Source organism: Sabethes cyaneus, chromosome 3 (assembly GCF_943734655.1).
Source record: "Sabethes cyaneus chromosome 3, idSabCyanKW18_F2, whole genome shotgun sequence".
Lineage (NCBI taxonomy): Eukaryota > Metazoa > Arthropoda > Insecta > Diptera > Culicidae > Sabethes > Sabethes cyaneus.
The window spans coordinates 236031272-236052278 of record NC_071355.1 but is presented as its reverse complement, the minus strand read 5'-3'; the positions used below and the strand labels follow the sequence as shown (position 1 = coordinate 236052278).

The following is a 21007-nucleotide window of genomic DNA, read 5'->3' as shown; positions in this document are numbered from 1 at the left end:
ATTTTTTCTGTTGTGTCGCCTGATCCGTACTAACTTAGCATAGACCATATTAGTTGTTTGGTGCAGCGTGTATTTTCACTTTTAAAAGGGCAGAAAATTTGTAAATACAAAACAATTTTTTTGCGTTAATTCCGCACGGAGTGTGGCAAAGGGCAGCACCAAGTGCTGTTTGGATGGTCACTCACTGGGCGATTTTCACCGAGTGCTGTCGTTCGCTCCCACTCCGCTTTCGCTCGTACGCTGTGTGCATATTAGCTGTAGAGGTGTGTTGCCGAATCGCTCTGTGCAACAAGGCATAATATTGGAACATTGGGCGCATAGTGTGAGCGAATGACAGCCCTGAGTGTTATAGTTATAAGCGTGTTTTGACTCGTATCCTCTTGGTATTACCTAATAGCATAATAAAACCAGAGGTAACGGTTAATACCGCAATACCGCATCGTACAATTCGATATACAGAGCCAGGTAGATGACCTCTCCGAGAGCTCCTAGGCGGCAGGTCTCATAATCAGTGTAAGATGTGAATAAATAAACGTGTAAGATACACCCTGTACTACTCTCAATTCCTTATTGGCGTTTGATTGTAGTAGTAAGATCTGGTGTATAAAATTGCATTGCGAGCTTGCCGCGCTCTCTTTCCTTGTTTGATCGTCTGGTTGGAAACATCTTCATAGGTGAGTAGACAGATAGCAATTACATAAAGTGGTCCTTCGAGCCGGATGCGTCGTGCACGCAAAGGAGCAACGATAACGGTTATTGTGTGTTTGAGTCAAAGGCAATAGTAGTCCGATGAGATTTTTAGCCAAGATTTTTAGAAACCAAGTGAAAATGCGTGACATGCGGGTCATCGCTTTCTAGTTGGAACGACACGAGGGTCGTTCAGTTCATACATTTCTTCGTGAGACATAATCCAATAAGAATATAAAAACAAACTTAGATAATTCTAACACGTGGGTAAGAATTTAGGATGACACGAGGGTCGTCTATATTTCAATTGAAGCAACACGCGGGTTGCTGAATGACTACATGAGCTTGTGTTTATCATCTGAAAACAAGGCTGACGCATGGGTCAGTGCTTGTGGTGTATTTTTCTCAACTTACTAGTGCCTTTGACAAAACATTTATACCAGACTGATAACAGGAGACCAGTATTAGTAATATTTGGTTTACTTCATAGATTTAACGCAAATAACATGGAGGAGATTAATACGCTAGATAACCATCCGGTTATTGTAGTTCAGTCGGAACAGGACAGATACGCGATGCAAAGAGATCATGCAGTTGATCGAATCAATGCAATAATCGGGAATATTGAGTCCTATAAGAACGATGTTTTCTCACTGGAAACTAGAAGAGAAATGTTAAAAGAGTGCTACAAAAATTTTGATTTAGCACAGAGTTATTTAGAGCAATGGATTCCCGACGAAACAATCAAGCGAGATCCGATTGAGATGCAATACGTGAGCGGACTGGCACTGTTTGAAAAAGCAATTGCCAATAAGAAAACTACGTCAGAATCAACAGGTAGAGACAATGTACGCCTTCCGTCGGTCGATTTGCCAGTTTTCAACGGTGACAGTGAAAATTGGCTCGAATGGTACGACAAGTTTAACGCAATGATCCACAATCGCTCATCATTGGCTGTCATTCAGAAATTTGAATATTTAAAATTATCTCTTAGAGGAACAGCCCTAGCAATAATCGACTCGCTGCCAACCACCGAATCGAATTATGCTATTGCATACGAGCTTCTTACTAAACGCTATAATAACCCCAAGTTACTAGTACAAAAACACACAAAGGAACTTTTTGAGTTAAAAGGTGTGGAGGAGGAATCTGCATCTGCTTTACGCTATTTGTTTGATTCAGCTAGAAAACATCTGAGATGCTTGCAAATACTATATCAACCAGTCGAATCGTGGAATGCTGTTCTTATTCATCTCATGTCGAATAAACTAGACGTAGCAACTCGGCGAGAATGGGAATCCTCCATATCAGGAACCTCGCCTCCCGTATATGATCAACTGGAACTATTTGTGTTGGACAGATGTCAAATGTTAGATGCAATGCCAAAAAAGCGTAAAACATCGGATCAGTTTCATCAACAGAAAAAGTATCGCCCAGAAGTAAGAACCATGACCGTTAGGACTGATAACGCGCTAGGATGTATTGCCTGTGGAGCAGAACACTACGTGGGAAAGTGTCACCGATTCGAGCAAAAGTCATTGGAGGACAAGGTGAAGTTGATTAAACGATTCGCATTATGTTTTAACTGCCTGAAGTCAAACCACACGGCAGACAAGTGTCGCAACCGAGGCTGCTTCAAGTGTGGTGGTAAACATCATACAACCATACATCGAGAAAAACCACAGAGAACAAATGGTCGAGATACCCGGCACGAGAGTCGTGAGTAAACTGGAATCCTTTGTCATGAATATGTACTAACTAAATATTGCGTTAATTTTTAATAAATGCTTACAGAATATCAAAAAAAGTCTGATCACTTCTGGCCAAACAAATCACTTCTCCCAACAGCTTTAGTGGAAGTAAAATCTAATGGAAACCCGCCTGTGCCATGTCGGGTCCTATTGGACTCTGGTTCGCAATCCAACATTGCAAGTGCCGAGTTAATTGAACATAGCGGGGCTCAAATAATTAATGCTACGACCAAGATAATAGGGCTTGGAAATAGTATGCACAAAATAGAAAAACAGGCGTGCATAACTATTAAAGCAAAAATCTCGGAATATCAGAAAACCATCCAAGTGTTGATTACAGATTATGTCACTGGGCCGTTGCCACAGGAGGATATAGATATCAGTGAATGGGATCTCTCTGATATAAATTTGGCAGATCCAGAGTTTCATTTGAGCAGACCGGTGCAGTTGCTGTTAGGTGCAGAAGTGATGTTTGACATTCTGCGTACAGGAAATAAAAAACTGGCCCAACATTTACCAGCTATACAGAACAGTGCATTAGGGTGGCTGGTAGGAGGAGATGTCACACGAATGAGAGTAAGTGGAGAGGTTAATCAATTTATGAATGGAAGAATTACTAATTTGTACATGCAGAAATGGTCGGAAGAAGAAATACTCTGCGAACAATTGTTTGTCGAAACCACCGAACGAGATGCAAATGGCCGGTTTGTTGTAAGGCTGCCTTTAAAACAAAATGCCAATGAGCTAGGTGAATCCAGGCATACAGCTCTGAAAAGACTTTTCCAACTGGAAAGAAGATTCCAACGAAACCCGATTCTTCAAAATGAATACATATCATTCATGAAGAATTATTTAGACTTAGGTCACATGGAAATGATCAGCGATGACAAAATACAATCTGATACAGTCAGGTATTATTTTCCGCATCATCCAGTAATAAAACCCGAAAGTAGCACCACAAAACTCAGAACCGTTTTCAATGGCTCAGCGGAAACTTCCAGTGGTGTCGCATTAAATGACCTATTAATGACGGGACCTTCAATTCAACAAGATATTTTTGATATTCTAATAAGATTCCGTTGGCCTCGGTATGTGTTCACAGCAGATATAAAAAAAATGTTCAGACAAATTATCGTCAACGAAAAAGACCGTCTACTACAATTGATACTTTGGCGATTTTCAACCAATGATGTTGTTAGCACATTTCGCTTAAACACAGTAACATACGGAACATGTTCAGCTCCGTTTCTTGCGGCACGGTGTTTGAAGGAGCTTGCAACCTTATTTAAGAAACAGTACCCAGAAACCTGTGAAGTTCTTGAGAATGATTTTTATATGGATGACGTTCTAACTGGACATGACGATGTAGAAAAACTTATTTTAATTAAAACACAACTCGATACCATACTGAACAGTGCAGGATTCGAACTACATAAGTGGGAATCAAACTTTATTTGTGAAGAAACTGAAAATCCCCAGGAAAGATTTGTTAAAATTTTGGGACTGAGATGGAACCCAAAAGCAGACTTAATTGGTTTTTCAAGTGAAGTAAACGATTACGAACATATCACAAAGAGAAATGTTTTGTCAGAAGTGCAACGAATTTTTGATCCTTTGGGCATGCTATCACCTATTGTTGTAAACGGAAAGCTGCTAATGCAAGATATCTGGCTTGAAAAGGTCAATTGGGATGAAAAATTACCGGATTCAATTATGAAACAATGGCGTTGGTTTTATAAACAGCTGTCAGAACTTAGCGGAATCACGCTACCACGTAGAGTTGTTGATGGAAACCATCGTGTAGAGCTACATGGATTCGCTGATGCTGCTAAACGAGCTTATGGAGCAGTTGTGTACGTGAGGACTATTAGTGAAAAGGAAATCCACACAGAATTGCTGTGCTCAAAGTCTAGAGTAGCCCCTTCCAATAAGAAGAACAAGAACGAGCTCAATACAGCGCCTAAGCTGGAATTACGGGGAGCTACACTGCTGGTAGAGCTGATGGAAAAGGTAAGAGGCGTTATTAATATTCCAATCAACGCAATTTATTATTGGACAGACTCCCAAGTGATTTTGGAATGGATTAACAAATCAGTTCATCGATTGCCGAAATTTGTTGCTAACAGGGTTGAAACTATTCAACAAAAGTCACCATCAAGCGAATGGCATTATGTCCGCTCAAAAGATAATCCAGCGGATTTAATCTCACGGGGAACATCAACCCGAAAGCTCATCCAGAGTCGGCTTTGGTGGAATGGACCGCAATTTCTATCAGAAAGAGATTGGAATGACCACTCACAGAGAATGGTACTCACTAGTAAAACTGAACCGCCTCAACCAGAGGAACCACATTTCAAAGAAGACATTGATGATTCATTGATGAATCGCTTTTCCAGTTTCGGTAAACTGCAGCGGGTTACAGCATATTGTTTGCGATTTGCATACAATTGTAGACGACCGACAGAGGAAAGATCGTTCAAAGCACTAAATTTATCCGAACTAAAACGAGCCGAAATTCAAATAATCAAAATGGCACAAAGAAAACACTTCCTGCCGGAATTAAAGAATTTACAAGGCGAAAAGCCCGTTGCAAGGCAAAGCACACTGCTTACCCTCAGTCCTTTCTTAGACAAAAGTGGAATTATTCGAGTAGGGGGAAGGCTCCAGGCAGCTGGATTAAGTTACGATCAGCAACATCCAATCGTACTTCCTTCCAAATGCAACCTGACTATTCTACTAGCCAGAGACTATCATCTCAAATATTTGCACGTTGGTATGCAGACTTTGCTATATATGATGAGAATGCGATTTTGGCCGCTTCATGGTAAAAGTCTGGTACGAAAAGTTGTACACCAATGTATGACATGTTTTAAAAATGATCCCAGGACCCTTCGACAAATAATGGGACAATTGCCAAAGGAACGTATGAATCCCTCAAAGCCATTCCAGTGCTGTGGAGTGGATTTCGGAGGACCCTTCACTATAAAGGAAAACCTAGTACGAACTAATAAATGCTTAAAGGTATATGTGGCACTGTTCATTTGTTTGGCGACTCGAGCAGTTCATATAGAACTAGTTAGTGGGCTGTCAAGCGCGTGTTTCATTGCGGCTCTTCGAAGATTTTGCAGTCAGCGGGGTGTTAGCCACACTATCTTTTGTGACAACGCAACCAACTTCGTAGGATCAAAGAACGAATTAAAAGAGACCGTAGAACGTTTTAATTCTCAAGTGGAACCTGAACTTAAGCAATTTTGCACAAATGAAGGAATTGATTGGCAGTTTATCCCCCCCCCCCCCCGTTCGCCCAACTTTGGTGGGATATGGGAAGCGGGTATAAAAAGCGTTAAACACCACATGAAAAGAGTTCTCGGATCAATGGTACCCACTTATGAAGAGATGCTTACTCTTCTGAAGCAAATCGAAGGATGTTTAAATTCAAGACCAATTTCTCCAATGTCAGATGATCCTGGAGATTTGGATCCTTTGACTCCTGGACATTTTTTGACTGGGGGGCCGATCACTGCACTTCCGGACGAAAATGTAACTCAAACAGCAAGCAACCGACTTTCTCGTTTTCAAGAAGTTCAGAAGAATACGCAATTGTTTTGGAATAGATGGAAAATGGAATATTTGAACAACCTTCAGCAACGAGCAAAGAGACTTTCAGTCAAGCAGCCCAACCTTGAAATTGGACAGCTCTGTTTAGTGAAGGATGAGAACCTACCGCCATTTTCTTGGATATCTGGCCGTGTGGTTAAGATTTACCCAGGTCCTGATGGAAATACACGGGTGGCTACTCTATTAACCTCTAAAGGCGAAATCAAACGATCAATTGGAAAATTGTGTCTGCTACCTTTGGAAGATTATATTGGTGGGGGAATATGTAAGATGTGAATAAATAAACGTGTAAGATACACCCTGTACTACTCTCAATTCCTTATTGGCGTTTGATTGTAGTAGTAAGATCTGGTGTATAAAATTGCATTGCGAGCTTGCCGCGCTCTCTTTCCTTGTTTGATCGTCTGGTTGGAAACATCTTCATAGGTGAGTAGACAGATAGCAATTACAATCAGTGTAGCGAAAACTTAGAACTTAGTCTATGACAGTGAACACTGACAAACCCACCAACTTCACAGTAGCGAAACAACAGGTTCCTTTATCTATTTGGCAGCTATATCCTAGACGCCAGGATTCACAGCTCCCATTAAAGATGCATGGTGAGGCTGCGTCTTCCTTCTAGTTTCAAACGCTTGAACCTCAGGCTTCATTGGCAACTTCTTCGAGGTAGGTATACGGATTAGTTGTTTCGTCGTCCACTTCTTCCTCACTTGTGCTTCCGTATTGGTTTAAATAGTTTAAAGCCATTTTGAAGACTGACCAATACGAGATAATTGACAACTTATGACCACTAGCTAAATTTTTCCCAGGATTGTCAACTCTCCTTATGCTTATAAATGAAAAAATGGCTGCTGCGTTAAAAATGCTCGCCGGAGGGAATTTGGCCACAAATATCGCTGTGTCAATTCAACGACATGGCTTCGGCATACATGAGGAGTAATATGCACATTAAACAGGTTGCTATTACCGTGTAAAAACTCTTTTACAGACAAAAGTAATACAATTGCATTTTTTTTCAATTTAACGTCCGTGGCATGTTAGCCCATTCTTCATTTATGGGCAGTATAGCAACAAAGTTAAATCGATCTACTTTTTCATTTGACATTTGCCTCGTTTGAATCCGCACAAACAGATAAAGAATATATGAAGTAGGTTAAAATGCAGAAAACAAAACGGGTAAGAGTTTATTCTTCTCGCAAAATACTACACAAAATTTTTTTTCACTATTTGTTCAAGTTTATTGTTTATTACTCTTTTGATTACAGCACCTCAGTGAATTCGGAAAAATGGTGTTTTTATTTACAATGTTATTGAAAATATTGTAATTTTATTCTTTGTATTCATGCGCTATGGGACTGCTACCCCATTGGCAGCAAAAAGAGCACTCTTTTTTCTATCAACGACAATGTAGCTCTATAACGCCACAAATACAAAGGATAAAACTTTACTTACCTCAACAATACTGTAGATAATAAATAACTCTATAATTTCCGTATATACATAACTTTTTCGAATTCTGTTTTGTTGAGGCGCTGTAGTCAAAAGAGCAAATACTGAGCAAAAAACAGTGAATGGAGCCTAATTTCAATCGGAACGCAAGGTGAGCTTTTGCATGCATAATTGACGCTACAATAGTGAACGTATACGCATAAAAATAATGAACCACTAATTATGGACGGCCTGAAAAAGCAAATGCAGCGCCATTCAATGCCCTGGTAGCAGTTGCGGGAAACATGCCTTGAATTGCCATTATGATAGGCGGTAGGACCTAACAAATAATTCTTTTCAGTGGCTTCTGTTTTCTTCTCTACTAGTTACACAATTGTGTCTATACAAAGTAGACCTCGGCTATATCCGATCAGCCATTCACCTGGAGCTATCGACTTTCCGTATTGTGCAACTTTTACAATAAGCACTGCTGTCTACACAAAACAGAACCCAATCACTATCTCTCGTGGTTATCGATCTTCTCTTTGGTTCCCTCCACTTGTAGCAATCACGCTTGCCTACATTGATTCTGGCAATTGAAACTTAAAATCGCGATTACTTTTCTTCCAGAAACTTTATTCCGCATGGCTACCAAACATAGATCAGACTCTAAACAGATTGCAAAATGTGGGAAATTAGCCAGACGGCTTGGCTTTCGGATTGCGTAAGGAAGATCGCGCGATTGATCCGACACTCTTTTTTACGGTAAACAAAACGATAATCAACATTGACCTCATCAAGAGAAATCGTAAAGCGATTATTAAATCCAGTAGCGAAACAGCCGTTAGCTGTTATCTACATCGGTTCCCTGTGAAAGGGTCTTGCTCGGCGATAACAATTTTTGAACCAAATTCCCGCCAAATTCTACAAAGTCTCTGATCGCGGCAAGGTGCCCGGCAAATTTTTGATTTGGCAAGGGATTTGTTCTTTAATGAAGTTTGAATGAACATTTTGTTCTGTCACCTGGAATTTTCTTGAACTAGTTCATTCTTGTTGAAATTTCCATCATACAATTTTTTGTTGTTCCGAAGTTATAGTTGAAAAACTCGGGTTTCCTAATACAAGAATACGTAGGGTGGAATATTTGGCAACCTTATCTCATGAACCAAACTTTAACTTTTCCTTTGACGTCATTTTGATCAAATAAGTAGTTTCCAAGATATGATTTTTTGAAAAAAAAGTAATCCCATTTCTAAATACGCCCTTTTGAAAAGTTATTCTTGGCGAAAAAATCAAGTTTAGTGGAAAATGAATTCTTGCGTGGTATCCACCACATCCGGAAAATTTCATTCCAATCAAAAATAGTCGAGCCAAAACGGCCTTTTTTAGTGTTTTGAACTGGAACTACTCAGAGGGAAAAATACGGAAGATGAAAAATGGAGAAACGAGTACAGAAAAAGAGGAAAACAAAAGGAGCAAGAAAGGTACAGAAATAAAATTAGAGAGAACAAATGTAAACAGTAAACAAAAAGAATTATCAAGCGGGTTTCATGGGGGCTCGCGCAACTACGGACCAAATTTTTACTATGCGGCAGATCTTGCAGAAATGTCGGGAGTACAACGTGCCCAGGCATCACATCTTTATTGATTTCAAAGCAGCATACGATACAGTCGATCGAGACAAGCTATGCAGATAATGCACGAACACGGTTTTCCGGACAAACTGACCCGACTGATCAGAGCTACATTGGATCGAATGATGTGTTTCGAACGCATCTCGGGACACTCTCGAGTCCTTTCGCGAGACGCGGCGAGGGTTAAGACAAGGTGACGATTTATCCTGCATGCTGTTCAACATCGGAATACAAAAAAAAAACAAAAACGATTGAGAGGTATAGAGAAAAAGAGAACTAAAAATAAGAAAAACTGGAACACTGGACTGGAACTGGAACTGGAACGTAGAAAAACAGAAACAGTAATTAAACAGGAAACACAAAACACGAAAAGAAGCAAAAAGTGAGAAAAAGAGGAAAAATGGATGGTAAGTAGAGCGGAAACCAAGAAACCGGTGCAGAAAAAAAAGAAAAACAGAGCAAAAAGGGGAAAAATAGGAAGGGGATGAGAAAAGGCAGAATAGAAAAGAGGTAAAACGTGTAAGAGAATAAGACGAAAAATTAATATAATTCAATTTGCGTGCTTATGTTAATACTGTTTGTTACACAAAAAGTGGTCCTTATGACTCGCAGCGAATCGGGAGTGCGCTGGCCTAAATACAAAACATAGCAATACTTAATTTAGCAATTATTTAATTAATGATACACTTCTTGAGTTGAAATTAAAAAAAAGTTTAGTAGATGAAAAATTCTTATCTAAAGTAACCGGGTTCGGTACAAATAATCGATTATTTCACTTGCCATTTCAAGAAAGAAAAAAAAAACGAAAAGACAATGCTACATGTTGACAAAATGTTCGTAGGTATTTAACATGATGACAATACGCGTGAGTAAATTTGGCTGCAATAAATGGTGTGAAAAATTTTAATGATTGATGTTCAAATATACTTCCAAAAGAAATCTCATCCAATAACACTTAAACACGTTAAATCAATTAATATTTGAAAGAGTATATTACAGTACGTCTACTTGAAGATAACGAATGTAATGAGAACTCTGTGTTAAAATAACGAGAAACTTGAACTGTAGAAATCAAAGGGCTGTTTTCCCTGAATAAATTAAATTTTGAAAAATTTAAAGATAACTAACGCGGTAAAATATTACGTTGCACAAAGTGTGTTCCTTCAATCGAAAATATGTTTAATCTGCAGTTTACAGAAATATTTCCTATAATCAGACCCGCTTCTAGTGCGATTCTTGCCTCCCACAACTGTTTCAAGGCCATGCATGACGTAAAAACATTTCCACGACTTCACATGCAAATTGCTCAAGTCGAATCGAAAATTCCCCAAGCTAAAATCTGCAGCAGTCAACAAGACACACGAATTTCGACAACTTCAAGTCGCTGCGGAAGTGTCATAACCATAAAGTTTGCAACGGCTTTTTTTTATCATGCACATCATAGATCAAACAAAGGTTTAACTTATGTCGGTCCACAAATGTTTCCTTCCACGGAGCGAGCGTACCAGCGTCGTGTACCTAGCTTGTACCGTAGATACTTTCGTCATCATTTTCTTGACAGTTTTGTTTGGTTTTCCAACCGAAGCCCAAGTTGCCGTTCGTCGCTGCGCTGGGATAAACAACCGAGTGAGCAAGCAGTTTTAAATATTGATGAGTGACTAAAAGTTTGTCATTCATCTTCGGCCGTCGTTTAGTCCGGTTTAGGTCGTGCTCGCAGTCATCTGTCTTGTCCCACTGCCACCCAGCGCGGTCATATTAGGGCGAAAATGAAAAAAGTTTGATCCGCTCAACCTACGAGTGTTGCAGTCTTGCAGTTAAAACCAGCTATGTTTTACGGTCGTTTAAACGGGAAACTCAGTGTTAAAATGCTAATCGGAAACTCAATCAGAAGATGTTTATTACTAAGTTTACTAGAATTGATTGTGTTTGGTTCTTTGTTCAGTGCAGCACAGGATGAAAACTTTCAGATGATAAACTTATTCGAAGAACTGGAGAAAAACGAAAATTATTCCCGCGTTAGTTGGTATGTTGCCAGAGAGCGCAGTTCTGTTGAGTGTGGTGGAGTCTTCAAAAGGCTGCAAAGTGAAATATTATCCCCGGAATATCCAGAAAATTATGGCGATGAGCTGCATTGTGAATACACGTTTAAGTCTCCATTCGTGTGCAGTAACCAGTATCATTTTCAGTTCTTGGATTTTGGATTAGAACCGTCGAGGAATTGTTACAAAGATCGGTTCGTCATCGGAGATGATGAAGTGTTGTGTGGTTCAGTGATCGGTTCGAAAAAGTACAATTCAACGAACGGAATTTTGAAAGTGAAGTTTGTAACCGATGGATGGGGGGCTGACAGAGGATTTCGAATTGTCGTAACCAGACTACCATGTGATGATGATACTGAAGGTGTTGACTCGTCTACGGCTTTCACGGTTTATACTACTATTCAGGTGGCAGAAGAAACTACAGTACCAAATGTCAGCTTAGACGAAGAACTTTTGCCGCCGAAAACAAGCTTTGCTGTCAGTAATCGACAGGACATTCCTCCGGAATTTAATCCGGGCAACAATGGGTACCTCCCTCCAGCAACAACAATACCTCCATCCTACCCCGTGAATCAATGTCTTCCGCCATGTTTCTATATTCCAAACTGTTATCCAAATTATCCTGGTAGTAATGGTGGAGGCCCACAACCAGCCAACCCTGCATATCCAAGCTACCCAGCTTATCCGAATTACCCATCAACTCCAAGCTACCCGATTTATCCAAATTATCCTTCGTTTCCCGGAACGATAACGCCTACCAACCCTAACTATCCATATCCGGCCACTCCATATTATCCAAATCCAATCACGCCAACCATTCCAAACTACCCGAATTACCCGAACTACCCAAACTATCCTACCAACAACGACGAAGGAACCAACTCGATCGGAGGAACTCACCCGGGTTATCCACCTCCCATTAAAGACACCGAGCACGAGCTGGCCGAGAACGGTACCAGTTCCGATCAGCCACAGCGTCAGGATATACCACCACCGCCCTTTTTGCCGCCACAACCAGTCGCACCGCAACGCTGCTGTCGTAACGTTTTCAACCACAAGCGGTTCTACCTGGTCAGTCCGAACTTTCCGTCCTATTTTACCGCCAATCGGGACTGCTTCTACCAAATCTATCGTTACTCGCCGAACACATGCCGATTGATAATCTCGTTCAAATTCTTCCTGCTGGGAGACGAACGGTCCGGCTGCAGTGACGCTTTTCTGGAAATCGATGGTCGTCGGATCTGTGGCTGTCGAACCGGTATGGTTTACACCAGTCAGTGGGACAATTTTCCGAAATCGATTCGTGTTTTTAGTAGAGCCAACCGGTTCACTAACGTGCAAGGATACGTGTTGGACATCTACCAGGAGGCATGTCCCTATCGGTACGTTCGCAGTCAACCGCCGCCGGCAGCTCAGGACCGGATTGGCTACATCGGTACAGTTCAGCGGCTGACTCCGGTTAAAGTTTCCACGGTTGCGACAAACGCCAGTTCACTGTACACTTACTATTATTACAACGCGGATCACCAGCCCCAGCCGGAAGCGAAGCGAGCGGCTACCGTGGCTGTCCAGCGGTACCCGGAGGGACCGAATTCTAGATTTTACTATCCAAATAATTTTAACTCGTACGGATCCTGTTCCTTTAGTGCCCTCGATTGGTTGCGACTGAAAGTGGAATCGCTATGGATTGCAAAACCGGGGTGTTATTGAATAAAGTTAAAACCGAAATGTGTGACAAAATTGTTTTGTTCAACCAGCCATAAAAAATAAAAAAATTTTGGGAGTGACGAAATGTCTGGTGCGAAGAATAATAAACTGGATGAACTAAATAGAAAATTTCGAAATTTAGGCCAAAAATATGTTAGGTCTTTTAATGGCAGATGGGGCTCGCACCCACGTTCTTTCGGTTGGTACCCGAATGTTTTACTAGCTAAATTACTGCCCCGCCTTTTTATTATAATTTTTTATTCGATTGCTCTTCGACTGCTTCTACCGCTGAGAAGATAGAAAATGTTACCTATTCGATCAGTGCGATAGAAACGGGCAGTCTGTTTTCGGATGTCGATTCCACATTCATAAAACAAATATTTGGGTACCAAAAAAAAAGAACGCGGATGCGAGCCCCACCTGCCAGTTCTTCCAGTTTATGATTTTTCACACCAAACAGTTCCTCATTCCCAAAAAAGAATTTACGTCATGTCGCGCATGACTCTATGCGCAAGTAAAAATTAAGTAAATGCAAGTAAAAATTAAAAAAATTAAAAATAAAAGGACTTTGCGTATTACACTCATTAGGAAAATCACTATTCCATGTTATAATAGTATTATAACAAGTTGCATAGAAAATCAGGAGCACGGCACGTGTTGGTAATGCCAATGCACAGTGGTCCAGGAACGAAAGTTAAGTGGAAACTTACTTTTGCGGCTAAGCGTTTTATAATAGCTCGCTACAATGTTCAGCAAAGTTGTTCAACTCTAAAAGACAATTAATGCGAAATCAACGACTAAGCTCCAGTTTGGCTTGTAAACACATAATCCATAATAACTTTTTATAAATCTTTTGACAAAAAACTCCAGGACTCTAATAGGATTTGCTTGAAAATGTTCCTCCTTTTTTACTACGATCATAGTCATGTTCCTGTTCCTGAATACGTATAAGACATCAATTTTCAAGACTTCTCAGCTTTCTGACACTAAAGTAATTTGAAAGATTACTTTAGACTAGAATCAGAAATATCAATATAAAATTTAATTGCATGTGCATATATCCAAGTGAAGATTTCCATGACTATTTGTAAATTAATGAAAATTGTAAGATAGATATTTATCAAAAACAGCTGGTGCTGAGCTCCATTTGCAGAGAGGACGATACGACAGTGATTATTTGAAATCCAGGATAACTGCTAACCAGAGTACAGTAGTTCTATGGAGACCACGGCCCTTCACTCTAAATCACAGTCGAACTAACTACGCGCGCAATGAACCAGCCTGCCGCTGTATGCAGCTAATGAACAATTTTAGAAACATACTAAACTTAAACATGTCGACTGATACTATTAAGAAAAAACTTTCTGACTATTTCTGAGAGGTCAATTACATGTACACTAATACCACTGCATTTTATATTATTTTGTATTTGGTATTATAATTTATATTTATATGTATGGATTGGAGGACGGGCGAAGTCCATATATCTTGACAATAAACAATTGTAAAAACTTCCGTTATAAAAACTTATTTGATGAATATTTCAGCAGTGGTTCGAAAACTAGCACAAGGTCAAAAAACTAGATCTCTTAACTTATCCGGAGTTCGAAGACTATTTTACGTGGCAATTAGAAGAAATTGTGTCATGGTACGACAAATTTCTTTTTTACTATTTACATGTTGACTTTAATCGTCTTCAAGAAGATATTAGAAAATACTGCATAGTAGAAAATGGTCAAACATGAAATAATTAAACTGAAATTACTCGAGTTAGAGAAAAAACCAGTTTTTTATTTTCACATATGTTTGAGATAAAACTCCAAGCTTTCAGAAACGGCCAAGTTTGATTTTTTTCGTTTGCCCCTTTTTGAGATATTCTATTCTAAAAAAGACTAAAAAAACACAGGAAAAACGTTAGAACTCGTTATACGTATGAGTTTTCAACATACAATGTTCTACAAAAATATGTCTTTTGATAAGATAACCAACTTTGTAAGACATTATGATGCAATAAAACCATTGAATTTGAAGAAATCAGCGAAAAAGTGATTTTTGAGAGGTCTTTTTATAAAACACTATGTAAGTTAGAAACGCCTAGAAATACGCCTACTATGTCTTTAGCAAAGTTACTTATATAATCTTTAGCTACAACTTTGTCAAAGAAGTTATTCTTCTATCTCTTTCTTATAAAAAGTTATTATGGATTATGTGTTTACAAGCCAAACTGAAACTTAGTCGTTGATTTCGCATTAATTGTCTATTAGAGTTGTACAACTTTGCTGAACATTGTAGGGAGCTATTTTGAACCACAAAAAACTTTCCACTCAATTTTCGCTGCTGGACCACTGTGCAATGGTTTCTAAAGCAATAAAAGTTAATATAGGAACTTATTCTCATCAACAGGACCTCTCTAATTTCTACGTGGCGTTCATTTATATTCCTTTATATTTGCCGAGGTCATGAAAACGAACTAGCTGTAATGATTTTAGATAGGGTTTGTTTTACTCATTCTTACGCAGTGTACCATTTAGGAAAATTTGAATAATTAAGCGATGCCATAAAACTGTTGTTGAATAAATAAAGCTTATACGATGACAATCTTATACAAATAAGTTCAATTGTCTGATTCTTACAAGTATAATGGCATTTCGATTTTGGCAAAAATATGCTTAAACATCGATTAGTTTACACATACATGTTCTAAATGATGTAAAAATAATGAAATCAGTATGTGGCAGCAGAGCTGATAGTTCATTTACAAAAATGAGAAAAGATCAGTGGTCCCAGGTTGCTCCCCTGTGGTATGCCAGAGATCTTGCCGAACTAGTTGGAAAATTCGAACCCAATCATCACACTCAGCTTACGGTGTGTTAAGTACAAGTGTAACCACTTGTAGAACGGTGAGAAAACTCTCAGTGTCTCAAGTCTTGCAAGGAAGATACCGTGATCCTCTCGATCATGCAGGCAAAACGAGACGAAATCAGCAAGATTCGCAGAGACTGAACCTTTTTGGGGAAAACCCAAGCTGGTCTGAAAAAATGTAGAGTTGACAGCTAGCGAAGAAAGCCTCGCACACGATTACTTCGAGCACTTTAGAGTTGGAGCACAAGGATGTAATCCCTCGATAGTTTTTACGCGGCTCTTATCACCCTTCTTGTTTACAGGGAACATCTCTTCAAGTAACGCTTGTACGTCGTGATGCATTTACGTTCGCCACTCTTCGCTTTCAGTTTGTACTCCGCCAAATATCGTTCCCAGCACTTTCTGCTCGTACACAGCAAGGGCGCGTATGACCTCCGTAACAGCTTCGAGTACATAAAGTACTAGGGCCTATTCCCGTCCGATCCAACACAAATTATTAAAAATATCAGCATTTTTATGACACACAATGCAAAACTAGTTATTCCCTAATATTTCAGTTTGTTGTCTATCACATGCGATCAATCAAAGTGAGCTGAAATCTATTTAAATGCTTTTTATCATTAAAGAAGTCCTACCAGCCAAATTTCCTACGTTTTTTCGTGCGACAAAGAAGACAAAGTCGACTAATCGTTTTAATTTCCGTCATTCATAAATGAAAATAACTCACGCAACTCACGCATTCATAAATGAAAATGACTCTCGTTTTGTAGAATAACATTTGTCATGCCGTTCTACATAAATATATGCGCGTTAGCTTCGTAAACATTGTTGTGATTTTTAGTTCGGACGATGAAAAATTTTTATGGACGGATTTTAAAACGGTACGATGAATTTTAGAAATAAAGTCAGTTGTGTAATTTCAATAATATGCTTTAATGGTCGCTTTTCAGTGATTTCAAAGTTCACGGATCGGAAGGTAAGTGTGTTTTAGTCAAATCAGCACAAGAACTTTTGAAGTATTTATTAAATCCATCCAACAAATGCTGAAAATTAGAATGGCTTTACTTATTACGACGGGAATTAGAAAAAAAACCCTAGGTCGGGGCAAAATGCGCCACTGCGACGTATGTATATCAGTAAAAATCCTAATATTTTTCTAGTTGGTGTACGGGAAAAAGACGTAGTATTTTCGTTTGTATTTTTTCGCACATTTTAACATTTCCTAATATGATTTGCACTAAGGAATAGTGCAAAAGAACTTCAAAACCTCTTTTTTTTTCTTTTTTCTAACGACGAATAGCAGTCGGCTTTATAAATGCTTAATGCGAGAAATGTAGATTCAGGCAAACTGAAAATTCTTGATAATAGGCCAAAAATATAGACTTAGCGAAGTTGAGAGTCGAACTCACAGCTCCCAATCTCTAGTTGAGCGTGTTGTTTAACCAATTACACCACTAAGCCGTCTCTTATTATTGTCAAGCGCATAAGAATGTCATTTACAAACAAGGAACTGAAATCCTTGTTCTATTTGCCTTAGTATTTTTACGCGATAATTAAAGACTGTTAAACATTTAATACTTTAGAAAACATAACAAAAAGTCGTCGAAGAGATGACTAAAATACGCAAAGATAACTAAGATACATCGAAAAACTGGTTTAAAGATGACAATAATGCAATCAAAAAATGACGATTAACTGATGGTGAAAATATGATGAAAAGTTGAGAAAAAACAACTAAAATATAACGCAAATAACTCAAAAACATAAAAAGACGATAAAAGATATTAAAAACGCTACAAAACATGCAAACAGACGATGAAAAGATAACGAATGTACGATAGAATGACGAAGAAAATACGACGAAAAGGCAATGAATCGATAACCCGTTTTATTGCGGCGAAAAAATTTATACAAGTGTGACAAAAAGACAACAACAAAAACGTCGGAACGACGTCAAAAGCCGACTAAAAGATGAAAAAATCGAAGAAAAGACAAGAAAATGTTGACGAAAAATCACCAAAACAGCAATACAAAAATCGACAAACGGCAAAAAGCCGCCGAAGAAAAGTCACCGAATTCTTAAAATAGAGGTCTAAAAAATACGAATGAAAAAATGCAAATGAAAAAATGACAAAAGAACCATGAAAAGACGACAACAATACGATAGAGAGATGTCAAAATGATGACGAAAAGACGTCGAAAAGACAGCAATAAAGTAAGAAAAGTTGACAAAAGAACAACTAAAAGACAGCAAATAGGCAACAAAATGAAGACGGAGAGGCGGTGAAACGACAGCGAAAAGACAACGGAATGATGACGAATAGATGATGACAAGTAGACAAAAAAACAATGAAAATTAGACAAAAGACGATAAAAATACAAAACTTGCCAAAAAGGACTACAAATGACGCCAAAAAACACCATCACGAGCAAATCTAAAACGCCACAAAAATTAACAACAAATGTAAAGATGCCGAAAATCCAGATGTTAAAAATGAAATACGACTAACGGTCGTTGAAACAAAAATATCCCCGAGATGCGCACGAAACACGTCACTCGATCCAGTGTAGCTCTGATCAGTCGCGTCAGTTTGTCTGGAAAATTGTTTTCATGCCGTTATCTACCGTAGCTGGTTTTGATCGACCGTATCGTATGCTGCTTTGAAGTCAATGAAGATGTGATGCGTGGGCAAGTTGTATTCCCCACATTTCTACATATACATAAAAATTTGTAGTGGATTTGCTAATATGAAGTCCACCCACGCACTATGGGCCAGATATTAAAATTTCGGGACAAAAATATTTGCGGTTAAACAGCATGTCTCAGCTCAATGTGGTCTTCGACAACTTTTTGAATGAAAATTTGATGCATATTTTGAAGGGGTCGTCCAATATTTAAGCGTTACTTAAACAACAATTTAAGTAATAACTTTTTGAGTAAACTTTTTTTTACCTTTTTGGTTTCAAAATATTAAAGATAAACCAATTTCAAGTAATTTTTGTGAAGATATGAAACTTCTACCTTTTACCCATTTTCAGCAATAGACCTTTGTTTATAAACGACCCCTCAAAACACATTTCTTCTTGTAACATGTTTATTTCAACAGACAGCTCAATGTGACGTTCTAGAAAATATTTTGCACATAAAAGAGGAATATTTTTGCTGAAGACTGATTTGCTTTATATGCATCAATTAATAAGATATAACTGATTTTAGGACAAAAACCGCCTGATGAAAATTTCGAATATCTTAGCCATCTGCAAGTATCTGCAATTAGTTTGCATACTAAGTTGTAGGGAATTATTAAAGCTATCTGCCTAAATGTGTATTTCAGCGAATACCTGGGAATACCATGGCTGGGAATACCTGGGAATAGCGCGGATTTTTTTTCATACATTTTATAACTTAATAAATATGCGCCCTAGCGTCAAACAGCCTTCACAGAAAATATGTATTTCAACATACTAAATAACTTTGTAGAACATTTGAAAGCAATAAAATAATCGTGTACAAAGTTATTAAGTGTAATTGATTTTTAAATGCTCTTTTTAACACATCATTATATTTCGTAACCGCTAAGAGATAGATGGTTACTTTATTCAGCAAAGTTTCTTATTTTAGTATTTTCTGCAACTTTTGGAAAAAAAACTTTTTTTTTAAATTATTTAAGAAAACAAAAGTTTTTATCACCCTAATAGGTGAATTCATTGTCACCCTAACAGTGCAGGAAGATGCGCTATATTTTATTATTTTACTTCTCCGTAGACAACACCCTTGAAAAAATACACATTTTTCATCAAACGGTTTTTAGCCTAAAAACAATTATATCTTATTAATTAATGCAGAAAAAGCCAAACAGTCTCCAGCAAAAATATTCCTCTTTTATGTGCAAAATGTTGTATAGAACATCACATTGAGCTGTCTGTTGAAATAAACATGTTACAAGAACAAAGGTCTATTGCTGAAAATGGGTAAAAGGTAGATGTTTGATATCTTCAGAAAAAATACTTGAAATTGGTTTATCTTGAATATTCTGAAACCAAAAAGGTGAAAAAAATTTACTCAAAAAGTTATTACTTAAATTGTTGTTAAAGTAACACGTAAATATTGGACGACCCCTTCAAAAGATGCATCATTTTTTCATTCACAAAGTTGCCGAAGACTACATTGAGCTGAGACACGCCGTTTAACCGCAAATATATTTGTCTCGAAATTTCAATTTATGGCCCATAGTGCCACGGTCACCATTATGCCAGATAAATCTAGATTTTGCCAGATTTTTTATTGCGTGTCAGACAAACCCATCTGATAATTCCCTACGACACCATGTGCTATTGATGCCAGCCGACAAAACAAGATATTTGAGAGTACCTTGAGACGGTGTCTACCAACGTTATACCGTGATAGTAGCAGCAAGCGAATCGATCACGCGTTTTGTAGCGTATTTGGACAAACAATTCTTTCCATCCATTTCTCCAGTAGCTTCTCTTCGTCCCAAATCTTGAAAATAGCCCAGTGTGGAGTCATTGCCAACGTTTCTTGGCCATGTTTATTAAGCTCTGGTAGGCGGTCCTAACCGGTGGCTTTGTTGGTCTTCAGCAACCCAATTTTTCCCTAAAAGTTGGTTAAAAGCTGTTCAAGCAGCACCCGATGGTCACCTACGAAATCCAGCGAACTGCAGTTCCAAGTACCGAGGTAGGTTCCATTCGTCGTTCTTGTTTCGTTGCCTAGGTCGATACCGAATATTCCGATTCGTTATTTGCTTGAATGTTTGTAGTAATGTTTTTTCGGATGGTGATAAAAAAAACTGAGACAGCCAATTGAGTTTGATAAATTTCCCATGGAAGGTAATTATATTAGCTTACTTGCAAAATAATTCTACGCCCTTGCGAGCGGCCTTCCGGTAGTTAATCGGAACATTCGCCATGGCGGTCACAAACATGCGTGTATGCATGTTCAGACTTTCCAGACATTTTTATTCTCGTTTTCCAGATTTTTGTAAAACCGGTTGGCAACACTGCCTGCCAGAGGTACGTGATGATGCTGCCATCTTAGCGTTAGTGCCGAGACACCAGATGCTGTCGTGAGCCGCTCCTAATCTGGGGTACAACCGCTCACTTGGTTGAGGAATCGTCAAGCCATCAAGAACCAACCCTGATATAGGAACAAACGCTCAAGGCGGATAAGGCTATTTCTCGTTACTACTCAGCGTTCGCACGAGTGCTTCCTTCCCTGTCGATATACGATTTCAATTTCCACCGAGATTGGTTATCCGATATC

General features: G+C 38.6%; 1 protein-coding gene across 1 annotated transcript; it reads left to right on the top strand.

Annotated features, from left to right (window-relative positions):
• Positions 1-1193: 1193 nt before the first annotated feature.
• LOC128740905 (uncharacterized) lies at positions 1194-12867 on the top strand. Its single transcript, XM_053836481.1, has 4 exons — positions 1194-2406; positions 2482-3014; positions 3072-3142; positions 11061-12867. The coding sequence occupies exons 1-4, from the start codon at positions 1194-1196 to the stop codon at positions 12865-12867; spliced, it is 3624 nt and encodes a 1207-aa protein (XP_053692456.1).
• The last annotated feature ends 8140 nt before the right edge of the window (positions 12868-21007 follow it).

Coding starts and splice junctions, on each gene's coding strand:
- LOC128740905 (XM_053836481.1), top strand. CDS start 1,194: ATGGAGGAGATTAATACGCTAGATAACCATCCGGTTATTGTAGTTCAG. Junction 3,015..3,071: donor GAGATGTCACACGAATGAGA/GTAAGTGGAGAG, acceptor TTGTACATGCAG/AAATGGTCGGAAGAAGAAAT. Junction 3,143..11,060: donor GAACGAGATGCAAATGGCCG/GTTTGTTGTAAG, acceptor TTCTTTGTTCAG/TGCAGCACAGGATGAAAACT.